We start from the raw sequence: 12,134 nt of genomic DNA, 5'->3' as shown, positions 1-12,134 counted from the left end.
CTCTCAGTACCAACCATCGCATCCATTGCCCTCCCACTGAAATTAAAGCCAAAAAATATTTAATCAAAAATATTCAAGAAAAGTAGGTCAATTAGCCATAATAATCAAATGCGTAAGAAACTCACATCGTGATCCGGGCACTTGTAGAAAACATGACCCTTGTTGGGTCCCTGTCTCTTGACTCGGTACTCCATCACAATCTTCTGCTTACACTTGCCGTAGATAATGAGAGGGAGTTCTGGCCTCAGTCGTTTCGCAACCGAACGAGAGGCCGAGGATCCGGTACCAGTTGTCATCTACTTTCTATACTTATTTTTAAAAACTAGTGTAAATTTCATATTTTCTAAAATAATATATTTAAACAAAACTAAAATTATTTATTTATCTAACTAAACCATAAAATATGTACTATGTATAATAGTAAAATACCAAACTATCAAGTGATTTTACTATTGTAAATCATCATGTGATTTTGAGCTAAAAATGACATAGAAATCATAATCAAATCCACCATATCAAGTTACTTTCTATACTTATTTTTGTAAACTATTGTAAATTTCTCATTTCTAAAGTAATATATTAAAAAAAATAAAAATATTTATTTATCTAACTAAACCATGAAATGTACTACGTATACTAGCAATACTAAACTATCAAGTGATTTTGATGAACTAATTTAACTTTTGTTTATCCAAACATATATGCAAACCATCATGTGATTTTGAGCTAAAAATGACATAAAATCATAATAAAGTCCAACATATAAAGTTACACATGCATCTATATCGCAAAATGAGATAAGCTACCGATAAAACATAAGAGGATTAAGTTTGTTACCTCCAAAATCGAAGAGCAACACCAATGGAGGGGGAGAGAGCAAGAACAACAGCAAGCTGAAGAACAGAGGCAGTGAGTTTGAATGGAATGGCTCGGGCTCGGGGAGGAAGAAATGAGCTGATCTATAGGCCGGGATAATTAGTCCCGGTTAGAGGGCCAAACCGGGACTAAAGATTAATCTTTATTCCCGGGGCATCACCCAAACCGGGACTAAAAGTTTTAGTTCCGACTGGTATTACCAACCGTTTAGTCCCGGTTGGTAATACTAGCCGGAACTAAAGATCCCTGCCCCGCGGACGACCGTTGGGTAGGAACCTTTAGTCCCGGGAGCAAAAAATGCCGAGGCTAATGTCAAATTGGGACATCGTTCTAAAGTATGTTATCTAGTACAGGTGATAGGAAGCCAACCAAACAAAACCTTACTCTGGCCTGGGTACAACAAGACGGCAAACTAAACAACCATAACTTGCATTGCATATGCCTGGCTAAACCTACCCAGGCTTATCCCCCTAGCCCTGGCCAAAAGAAGCCACCCAACCAAACACATTCTGTGTAACTTTGTTCACGACTATGGTAGCAATTCGAGATAAGTAGGGATGAAAACGGTACGGATATTTTCCGACCGTATTCGAAACCGAATCCGTTTAGAGGGGTTGAGATCTGTCCGTATCCGAGTCCGGATATCCAACATCCAATACCATATCCGTATCCGAATACTCAAATCGCATATTTATGATGTCGATATTAAATCGTATCCTATCCGACATAGTTGACACTATCCGTATTCGAATCCGAATCCGGACAGAAATATGAAAACAAATATAATATCGGTGATATCCGTCCGTATCCGATCTGTTTTTATCCCTAGAGATAAGTAAAAGCATTATCTAGTATAGTCCAAGTAAAACTGGGTAATTGTGACAACCCAGCAGGAGCCAGCCGTTGGCGTTTGAAAAGCCCCGAAGCGGCAGGCGCACCCGACGCCCGGATGGCTCAGATCCACCGGTTCCGCGGGTTCCCGACCTCCCAACCGTCCTTGCCACTCCGCTCCGTGCCTCTTCCTCTCTCACCCAACCCCGTTCGTTGGCCTCCGCTCCGAAATTTAAAACCTCCCAAGCAGAGCCAACCCCGGAGAAGCCGAGACCCCTTTTTCCCCCTTTATTAATAAAAATTCGGTGGAAAAAAGCCTTCGCTTTTGGTCTGCGCGATTCGGGATTCCGGAGCACCGCGGCGGCGGCCGGATCGGGGTGGCGGCGCGGTTCGGTCGCCGCTGGAGCGGAGCGGATGCGCCGCGCCCCCTGTGAGGTGAGACTTCTTTTATGCGCTCCCCCTCTCGCCTGCCCTGCTGCCTCGATCCGGTTGCGCGCCCAAGGCCCACCGGCGGCGCAGCGCGGCGCGACGTTCTGATACCTGGCTTCGCGCTCGGCGCGGCAGCGGAAGGGGTGGCGTGGTTGGGGTGACCGACGCGTTCATTCTGGAGCCGCTCTAGAGTAAGCGGCCGTGGCGATGGATTTGTCGTGGCGGATTTGTGGGTGGGCGTGGCGTTGCGCAATGGTGATAGCGCCGGCGGTGCGCCAGCAGAGCCTTATAAAGGGATTGATGTCCTCTGAGGACTGGGAGGATGTGGGGGGATTTTGAAAGACTATTTGTTCTTCCTTTGTAGATGTTTATCTTGTTCTCGTCTGTGTTCTAGAATTCTCAAATCTAGCCAATTTTACTCGGATTTGTTAATTTCTCACTGCAAAAAGTTCATGTCTTGTGGTTAACTTTGAGTGCATGTCTATCTTGGCAAAATCATAATGCGCCACCATATCTTCATAATTGTGTATTTCTGTAACTATTTGTTTAAATTATTTGATTTTGTTCCTTTTTTCCCTCTTGACAGACTGTGACCGCTTCTCCCCCCAGCGAAAAAAACTCCTAGAAGACCTTAGAGGGGTTTAGCATTGGGATGAATCTTTGGGCCCTTACCTTGCTTTTAAGTGGAGATTCAGTTTTCTGTTTTCACTTATGATGACGAGTGAAAAGCAGATGACTTCGAAGGGCACAGAGTCTTCATCTTCTTCTGTTCCTCCTGATGGAGGAGTCAGCAGGGAACCTCCAAAAGGGGGGAGATTACCCAATGGGTGGATTTCTATCCGTTTATTAGAACCACTCATCAGGTTTTACATTATGCATATTCCTCCTTAATTCTTATATATACATGTATATTTATCTCCTGCTTCAGGAGGACAACTGGTCCAGCACGTCGCTCATCCAAGGGAAATTGGACTCCAGAAGAGGTAAAGTTGGCACTCTGGTTTCCTAAATATGTTAATAGCATGCATTTTCAATAAAGCATTTGAATAATGAGGTAAATAACCTATCTTAGGTAGCTTAGAGGAATGCTCTGCTAAACGCCCATTCTCAATAAGATAACCTTTTTCTCTACATAGTGAAGATAAATATCATACAGATATATAACTTTTCACCATACATTTCTTCTACTGTAGTTGATACTATAGTTGATAATAGGCAGGGATTACTGTTCTGATTCTCTTGCTGCATTTATTTTCATTTGCAACAAACATTACACACAGTAACACTGTTCAGTGACATGCTTTGCAAGCGGTAGAGTCTTATCGCCTGTGATCGGAAGGTCCCGGGTTTGAGTCGCGGTCTTCTCGCATTGCACAGGCGAGGGTAAGGCTTGCCACTGACACCCTTCCCCAGACCCCGCACAGAGCGGGAGCTATTTGCACTGGGTACGCCCTTTAATGTTCTTTTTATATGCTAAGCATTTCATCATGAAACCGTGTTGAAGATGGCCTTATATGTGCTTAGACCATATTTTGCCTATCTACTGGTGTGGTCTGATGGGCACATATGCTACTCAATTGTAGGATGACATACTTCGCGAAGCTGTTGAAACTTACAAGGGAAAAAATTGGAAAAAGATAGGTACTTTCTTTAGCTGATACAAAGTTGATATGTTGTCTTTTCTCAATTTGTGTAGCACAGGCTGTTAATTTCTTTTTGAAGCATCATATATCCAAATTTAAACTGACCATATACAGTGACACTTCACTTATTTTGCTAACATGCATCTTGTTTGCTTGCGATTTGCATTACAAATCCTGATCTTAAAAAATGGAGTGTTGTATTATGGAATGTAGTACCACCTTTTTTTTTAGAACTGTCAACTTAGTTTGATGCACTAGCTCGAAGCTAGCACTTTAGCACCCGTCTTGTTAATGTTTATAGTGTAATAATTTGAATATGTGATATAAAGAATTGCCCCTGATGCTCATAAATTGTGTACATGCTACATACCTTTATTTTTATTTCGCTGTTATTGCATAACTCCGTTTTACCGCGGATATACTTCAAGAAATTGACATCAGGTGCACACATCATTCTTTGAATTTTGTGGTTGTATCATTTCTGCTCATGCCAATGACTGTACTGCATCCTTAATTGCTTACAATAATGTGACTCAAACTCAATTTTCATGCTACTATTCCATCCTTTTCCCCTTGCTTGTCAATGAGAATCTTTATCTGAAACTAATGCTTGATAAACTACTTTCTTTCCCCAGCTGAATCTTTTCCAGGTAGGACTGATGTTCAATGTTTGCATAGGTGGCAGAAGGTTTTGAACCCTGAACTTGTTAAAGGGCCATGGTCCAAAGGAGTAAGTTCTACAGTTTTCCATTTGGGGTTTATTTCACTTTTCTTAAAACAAACTAATCCCATTTATGTTATTTTACTGCATTATATTACATGCTGCATGATTCTTTTATTATTTTCTTTTTCCCAGGAAGATGAGATCATTATTCAGATGGTAAACAAACATGGGCCAAAGAAATGGTCGACCATAGCCCAAGCTCTTCCTGGACGTATTGGAAAGCAATGTCGGGAAAGGTATGCCATGAAAGATACTTGTAGTAGTGTTACATGATGATATCAGGTGCTGGGGAAATATTTATTAATTTGTGGTTTGGCTTCTATGGAAAATAGGAGTCATGATTTTGGGCATTTGATCAGAGTACCACACTAACTAGAGGAAACTTTCCTACTTCAAAATTACAAATACAATACTAAGTGTAGCTATTGTTTTCCACTCTTCTCGTGATGATTACTATGCCGATAAATTCTCTGAAGCCTGAACAGTAACCAATGAAATATATTCATTTGCATATACATTACTCATTTATGTGCAATTACTCTTGAAAATGCATGGCAATTGATTTGAGAAAAGGTTTCATGTATCAAATATCATGAAATGGCATGCCTAGAATTTGTTTCTCTGTGGGCTTGGTTTGGGGCATATGTAATGCAAATTGTTAGTTAGCTGCAAACATGCAAACCATATTAATTTGGAGATAAATACTGATGTGAAACATTTTGATGTGGCATCTTCATTTAGATGGCACAACCATCTTAATCCTGGGATCAATAAGGACGCATGGACACAAGACGAGGAAATCAGGCTCATCCATGCTCATCAAACTTATGGAAACAAATGGGCTGAATTGACAAAGTTTTTACCAGGAAGGTACAGATTCTTTCCCCAGCTTCTTTTAAACTAGCAAGAGTAATAGATAATGTCAAATGGAAAAAACATAATATTCTATGCATTAGTGATACTCCATTGCAGTATGACATATATATCGCATTGTAACATCCTGATATATTATTCGGTTACTAATTAAAAAGTGCATCACTAAATCAGCCTGTTAGAGAATATTGAACTATATTAGAATACATAGAAATTGATGAGTAAGTTTGTATATTATCCTATCAGGACAGACAATGCAATTAAAAATCATTGGCACAGCTCGGTGAAGAAGAAAGTTGATTCATACAGATCATTTGGTTTACTGGCTCAATTCCAGGGTCTCACACCTGTTGAATACACTCCTGGTGGTTTAAATGTTGATTCTTCATCTGCCATGACCAATCAAATTAGCGAAGACAGTGGTTTTAATGTTTTTCGGGAGGCTGAAGATTCAATGGAGTTAAGTCAATCATCGTTTGCCAAGGGTTCTTGCTCTCAGGAGGAGCAAACTGATGTGACTTTGGGATCTCATTTGCATGTGCATGAATCTTTGTGTCAAGATGGTTTCACTAATGCTGAGAATGGTGCTTCTGCTTTACCTGACATGCATCACCACTTATCCACTTCTGACATGGATCAAGATAAACACTTGCAGGAAGGAATAGATTTGGATAAACACTTGCAGCAAGAGTTTTCTCAAGGAATAGATTTGCATCTTGATATAGATGAAGTGCCAAACAACTTTGTGATAAGAGATAGCCAGGCATCCAATGAGCTTGCAGTTCAATTTCAGGACACACAGATTATGAATAGTTCAGAAAATGATGGAGTATCTTTGATACCATATGCTGTAACACCATGTGTTCCCATCTTACCTAGTGTTTCTGGATGTGAGCATAACATAAATGTGATGTCCGAAGTGGGCATTAAAAATGATAATTGTTTCCAATCTGAAAAGTGGCAGGATATTTCCATTCAATCAGGTGCATATTCTTCTGAAGCTGCAAGCAACTTTTCAGCACCACTTTACCCATTGCAGACAGCTGAACCAGCAACAATGATAGGTGGCCCTGTGTATTATCAGAGTTTTGTAACGTCATTACCACCGGGCTTCATTTCTTCAGATGGTGCTTCTAATGCATCTGGTGTCCAATTTGAGACAAGTCACAATCCTGTTTCTCGCCAAGATTTGGAGATTAAAACTTGCCACAATCCTTCCAGTGATCCTGATCAAAATTCATATATTAGCAGCGAAGATGACAGAAACAGGACTTCTGAACCAGTGGATAGCATACCAGAATCTGAAAAGAAACAGCAGGTTAACGTTGAACAATCATGTTTGGAGCCTGCAGCCTACAGTGGAAAGGAACCATTATCAAGTCATGGTGACACCATATTAAGTGAAAAGGAGGATGCTGGAGCTCTATGCTATGAACCTCCTTGCTTTCCGAGTTTTGAAGTTCCCTTTGTCAGCTGTGAGCTTGTAAACTCCAGCGATCTCCCAGAATATAGTCCTCTTGGCATTCGAGAGTTGATGAGGACATCCTTGAACTTCCCTACCCCAGTAAGATTGTGGGGCTCCCCTCCTAGGGATGGTAGTCCTGATGCTATGCTAAAGAATGCTGTCAAAAGATTCGTGTGCACCCCGTCCATAATGAAAAAAAGGCCTAGAGACCTATCATCTCCTGGTCCTGATATAAGAAACGGAAAGAAATCAAATACTGAAAAGGATTGTAGGAGCTCAGGCATGTCCTCTACAAGAGTTGGGAAATCTTGCATGGATGGCCCTGATGATTCAGCTGATTTAGTTTCACCAAAAGAGAGAACTGCATTTCAAAAGAAGCTCAAGCTTTCTCACGAAAACAAAGAAAATTTGAATAAAATTACTGATCAAGGAGAAAATGAAGGCAATGCAAAGGTAAACAATTTGGCTGAAGCCAAGGGATGTTTTCACTGTGGACAGTGATTGTACGAACAGTTTACTAGTACTTTCAATCTACTACTAGTTATTTTTTATACTCAATAATTATTTATTCATGGATTAAAAAAACTAAAAATCTTTGGCTCGAGGAGTGGTGGATCTCCTTTATTGGAAGTGCACATTGCCTATCAATAACGATGTAGCAGAGAAACTAGAAATGTAACGGATCATATAAGGCCTGTGGGGGGATCTTGATGCTTGTATGAAGAGTGGGCTGGTGGCAAAAGTTCACTTATTAGTAATAAAGTTTATAGAATGAAATGCAATTAATCTTACTCTTGAAATATAATTTGCATTGTGTCTTTGCGCGCTTCTTATCTTGTTCCTCTATATATGGTCTGGTCCAGCATTCTACAGGGATTCTTACTCAGAGCAGTGTCGACAACCACAATACACCTAAGCATGGTCCAAATTTTCAAAGTCAGGGGCTAAATACCAGTGCGCAGGCTTTGTCTAACTCTAAAGACATAATATTTTCTAGATCAAAGCCATCAGAGCTTCTTGTTGATAAATCTGCAGCCTGCATTGATGCAGATTACGAGTATGTGAACATGTAAGTTGGATGCTCTTCTACGCTTTACTTAGTGAGAAATTTCCATGCAAGTTTGTTTCACAAATCCTGAAGCTGTGCTGTTAGTATATATAGCTGGTAGTTGTAAATCAACCATCAAATCAATGCTTTTTAAAATTATGTTTAATTTTCTGGGATACTGGCAATAAACTATGTGGTTCTCCCCAGTAGAGCAAAAACTGCTTGGTACTTTTTCTCCAAAATTTATACAAAGTGCATTGAGTTGGGAGAATATTCCCCGACTTAAATAGAGCCACATTACTGGTATGGTACTTCATGGTTTTAAGACAAATCAAGTCACAATTACATCATGATCGAGTCAACTATTAATTACGGTATGGTACTCTTTTAAAATGCTGTCCTTAAGATCTTCTCAGATTTCATTTGTCAAGGGCGTTGGTGCTCAAGGTAGCTGGCCCTCGACTACGAAGCTCGTAGCTTGGGTTGGTAATGGCGTGGGGTTTATCCCCTGGACGCCCTATGCTGAAGGGGATGAGATTAAGAGAGAACAGGGAGATTAGGAATAGGTTTGTTCTTGCTTGATTCAATCTCAGCATGTTACATGATATAAATAGGAGTCTGGCTCCTTGATAACTGCGCAGCCATAACTACTAATCCCCAACCAACTCCTAAATGCCATTGATCACAGCCGCCTGGCCTCCTCGGGCTCCTGCTTTGCAGCTGGCTGCGCATGCACCTCCCTGGGTATTTAGGAGTTGATTAACTGCAATGCTCCTTAACTGCCATTGATTACCGTCTAAGCCTGCTCCTCCTTGGGTGTGCCCCTGGCAGCATCTCAAGCCCTGGGCCGATGTTGGTACTGTCAGTCCCACATGACATCATTATTTTCATTTCAACTATAACTGGTTGATCTGTGGTTAATTTAATGATGGTACAGATCAAATGTTAGAATTCGTCCAGTCAATGATACTTAGTATTGCTAACTTAACTATTGACCCTTGTTTCACTGAGTCAAGAGCTCCTGCCCAGGTTGCTGGCCCTTGGTTTTTAGGCCATGCGATCGCTGGTCGTTTTTTTTCTTGGGCCCTGTGATGCAACTCTAACCTATTTCCTGGGGTGTTGGTGTGTGTGGTGTTCCTGTACTTGGGTTTGGGTCCTTCACTCGTGTACTCTTTTTTCTACCTTAATGAAATGACGTGCAGCTCTCTTACGTAGTTCGAGAAAAAAATTGACACAGTAAAAAATGCACTATTCCTTTCCAACTATCCTGTGACAATGTCAATTATCCAAGATAGTATGAGTACAATCATGATTCTGATTGGCTGTTATTGTCAGATTGGCTGATACTCCAGGTATTAAAAGAGGCTTAGAATCTCCTTCTGCATGGAAGTCTCCTTTCTTCACACCATTCCAGGTAATTATTTTATTTGGAGAGTTTTTGGACTAGGGTTTTGCTTTAGGATTTCCAATTCAAACTATAGTCTGTAGCTCGGGGTTTCATCCAAATATTCTCTTCCTAATCATTGTTAGGCTCAGTTTTCATGGCAAACAAAATGCCAATACTTGTAGGAAAATTTTGGTATCTTCTTTTTTTGGGTGCCTTTTATTCTAGTGATGCTAACTTCATATGGATCAGAGAAAAGACTTGCTTGTCTGGATTATTAACTGTGTGCTTGAAAGTATTATTATTCGCCACATTAAGCAGACTGCTTTATTTTGTTTTGTTCTTTTAGGATGCATACTTCATGAGCCCAGCAAGCAGAACTTTTGATGCCTTAGGATTGGTGAAGCAGATTAATGAGCAGAGTGCTGCTGCTGTGGAGGAAGCACATGTAGTTCTGGCAAATGGACGCCCATGGAAACGACATAACAAGGAAAACTCTGACAAAGAAAATATAGAAAATACAGCTTTGAAGCATGAACATGTAACAAGCAAACCTCCATCCATATTCATGGTATGTAAAGCTTCGTACTGATACTCCCTATTTCTCATTATTGCCAAATAAAAATTCTCACAATACACCATTGGTTAGAAGTTAGAACCTATTCATCTGAGCCTTAAACTTATCTGAAACTTGAATTTTCTCTTGTTCAAAATCATAACATACAACATCCTGTAATTATCTGAAACTTGAATTTTATCTGAAACCCATGAACCTCCTATAAATTATTTGTCTTCTCGTGTTTTCCTTGTATTCCTTTATTTTCACATACTGTATTTGAATACAACATCTCAATACTTTGATGGTTGCATCCAAATCTCTGAGTTGAGGTTCAGAGGTATGGAGCAACCAAGGCACTTCATTCTGCAACCACTGACTTTTCTTTTTAGAAAAGCGAATTTTTATTCCTGCCTCTACATGAGTTATGCACTCAGCCTAGTTCCAGTCTCTGGCTGTTTGAAATAAGCAACAAGGATTATGGATGATAATGCAAACTCCAGTGGCAATAATCTAATCTTGGACATGGATCAATTAGTTCAGTTGGCTAATTAATGTGGCTTATGATACCTGAACTTATGTGGAAGATGAATGAAATTGAGATTCTGGGGAAATGGAAAACCATGTGGCTTGTGAGAGTTCATGGATTTCCCTTTGATTGGGAAGCATATAAGTAACTGATTGAAACCGAATGCTCAATCTCAACCAGGGGGGCATCTCTTTTGTTTATATTCAAAAACTTTTCAATTTATTCTGCAGGCAGAGGCACGGGTGCTCGATTTCAATGAATGCTCCACACCTGTGAGGAAGAAAGAAGATAAGAAATTGGAAATAGCTTTAGGAGGATCTGCAAGCTCCCCTGTTACTTCCTCGTATCGGATGAATGTGCGGTAGCTCTTTGAGGGATGCTGTTGTTCAAGATGTACATGTCTGTTGTTCCCATAAATTCCACCGTTTTGAAATACACATTCCAATTAGTACCTTATTCTTTGTGCTTTGGCACCCCAAATGTCAATTATAAAACGAAACATTTTTTTTGCAATGTTAAGATTTGTCATGTGTCACTTGAATTAAGTTATATCTTAAATAAGGCAACATATTTAAATTCTGAGTGTATTATGAAATCTTCTTGTCATAGTTGTGTACTAGCGTTGGTTAGATGTATATGTAATTATGTATGCCTGCTCTCCAAAGGTGAGTTAGGCGATTGAAAAGCAAATAACAACTCATATAAATTAAGGAGATGTACACTAGAGAACATCAAATTAGAAAAATAGAAGGCACCTTGTAACTTGTAAGGATGGACAATGTTACCTAACAGTGTAATATAGCTGGCAGCTGGTTGCTTCCAGTAATGATTGGCAGAATGGAATATGCTTCATATTGTTACTAACCTTGGACAAATCAAAGATGATCACTCCATTAGTGAAGATGACATTATATAGAGAGCCTCATGTGCCATATGGGCCTATAATATAGACCTTGATATACACTTAATACCCCCTTCAAACTCAAGTTGAAAGCAGATGATCTGAATCATTGCGCTTGAGCAAGTCAAGTCAATGCTACTCTCAGGTTTGTGCTTTTAGTGGAAAAATCTGCCACTTGCAGTTTTTGAGGGAACATAATGAAGAACAACTGTTTTATCATGACAATAAGAGTGAGTAAAGAAGGCTTCAACACCAATATGCTAAGTTCTTGTTTCGAAGGAGCATTAGTGATATACATGGCTCTAGTACTATGACATAGATGAGGCGTGGGGGCATCACAAGAAATACCAAAATTAGCTAACAACTATCGAGGCCATACAATCTCTATAGTGGTAGTAGTAAGTGCTCGAAGTTCTGCCTCTGTACTAGAATGAGATACAATTGCTTGTTTCTTGGACTTCCATGCGACAGAAGAAGAACCAAGAAGATTGCAATAGCCTATGATGGAGCAGACATCCGTGAGATCACTTGCCCAAGTAGAGTCCGAGTAAGCATGAGTTGAAACAAACTATCATAAGTATAGAACAAACACTGAAATGATGTCACCAATACAAATCAAATGGCCAAAATGAGCATAAGTAGGAGCATAGAACACTCACAAACTGACTTAAAATATGAATTGCATGAGCAATATTAGGTCCAGTAATAGTAAGGCCAACTAGGCTGCCCACAATATGCCAATATCGAGAAGGATCCTCAGAGGTATACCATCAGTAGCACAAAGCTATAAGCGCAAATCCATAGGCATTGCAGTGGTGGGATGACCAACAATGTCCGAACAAGCAATAAGGTCTTGGGTGTATCCCTTGATAGAA

The 12,134-nt window shown here is 40.0% G+C and overlaps 1 protein-coding gene across 2 annotated transcripts; it reads left to right on the top strand.

Annotated features, from left to right (window-relative positions):
- The first annotated feature begins 1,860 nt into the window (after positions 1-1,860).
- LOC136517460 (transcription factor MYB3R-1-like) lies at positions 1,861-10,903 on the top strand. Of its 2 annotated transcripts, XM_066511022.1 has the most exons (12): positions 1,896-2,142; positions 2,723-2,963; positions 3,065-3,119; positions 3,720-3,777; positions 4,415-4,509; positions 4,636-4,739; positions 5,245-5,373; positions 5,623-7,294; positions 7,705-7,910; positions 9,225-9,303; positions 9,623-9,844; positions 10,589-10,903. In XM_066511022.1, the coding sequence occupies exons 2-12, from the start codon at positions 2,848-2,850 to the stop codon at positions 10,721-10,723; spliced, it is 2,871 nt and encodes a 956-aa protein (XP_066367119.1). In that variant the 5' UTR covers positions 1,896-2,142; positions 2,723-2,847; the 3' UTR covers positions 10,724-10,903. The 2 variants fall into 2 exon arrangements, with proteins under 2 accessions (XP_066367118.1, XP_066367119.1); XM_066511021.1 differs by having other exon boundaries at positions 1,861-2,142; positions 4,415-4,739.
- The last annotated feature ends 1,231 nt before the right edge of the window (positions 10,904-12,134 follow it).

The sequence above is a fragment of the Miscanthus floridulus genome, chromosome 17 (assembly GCF_019320115.1).
Source record: "Miscanthus floridulus cultivar M001 chromosome 17, ASM1932011v1, whole genome shotgun sequence".
Taxonomy (NCBI): domain Eukaryota; kingdom Viridiplantae; phylum Streptophyta; class Magnoliopsida; order Poales; family Poaceae; genus Miscanthus; species Miscanthus floridulus.
Note: the sequence above shows the minus strand (reverse complement) of the source record. Positions and strands in the feature narration are given on the sequence as shown.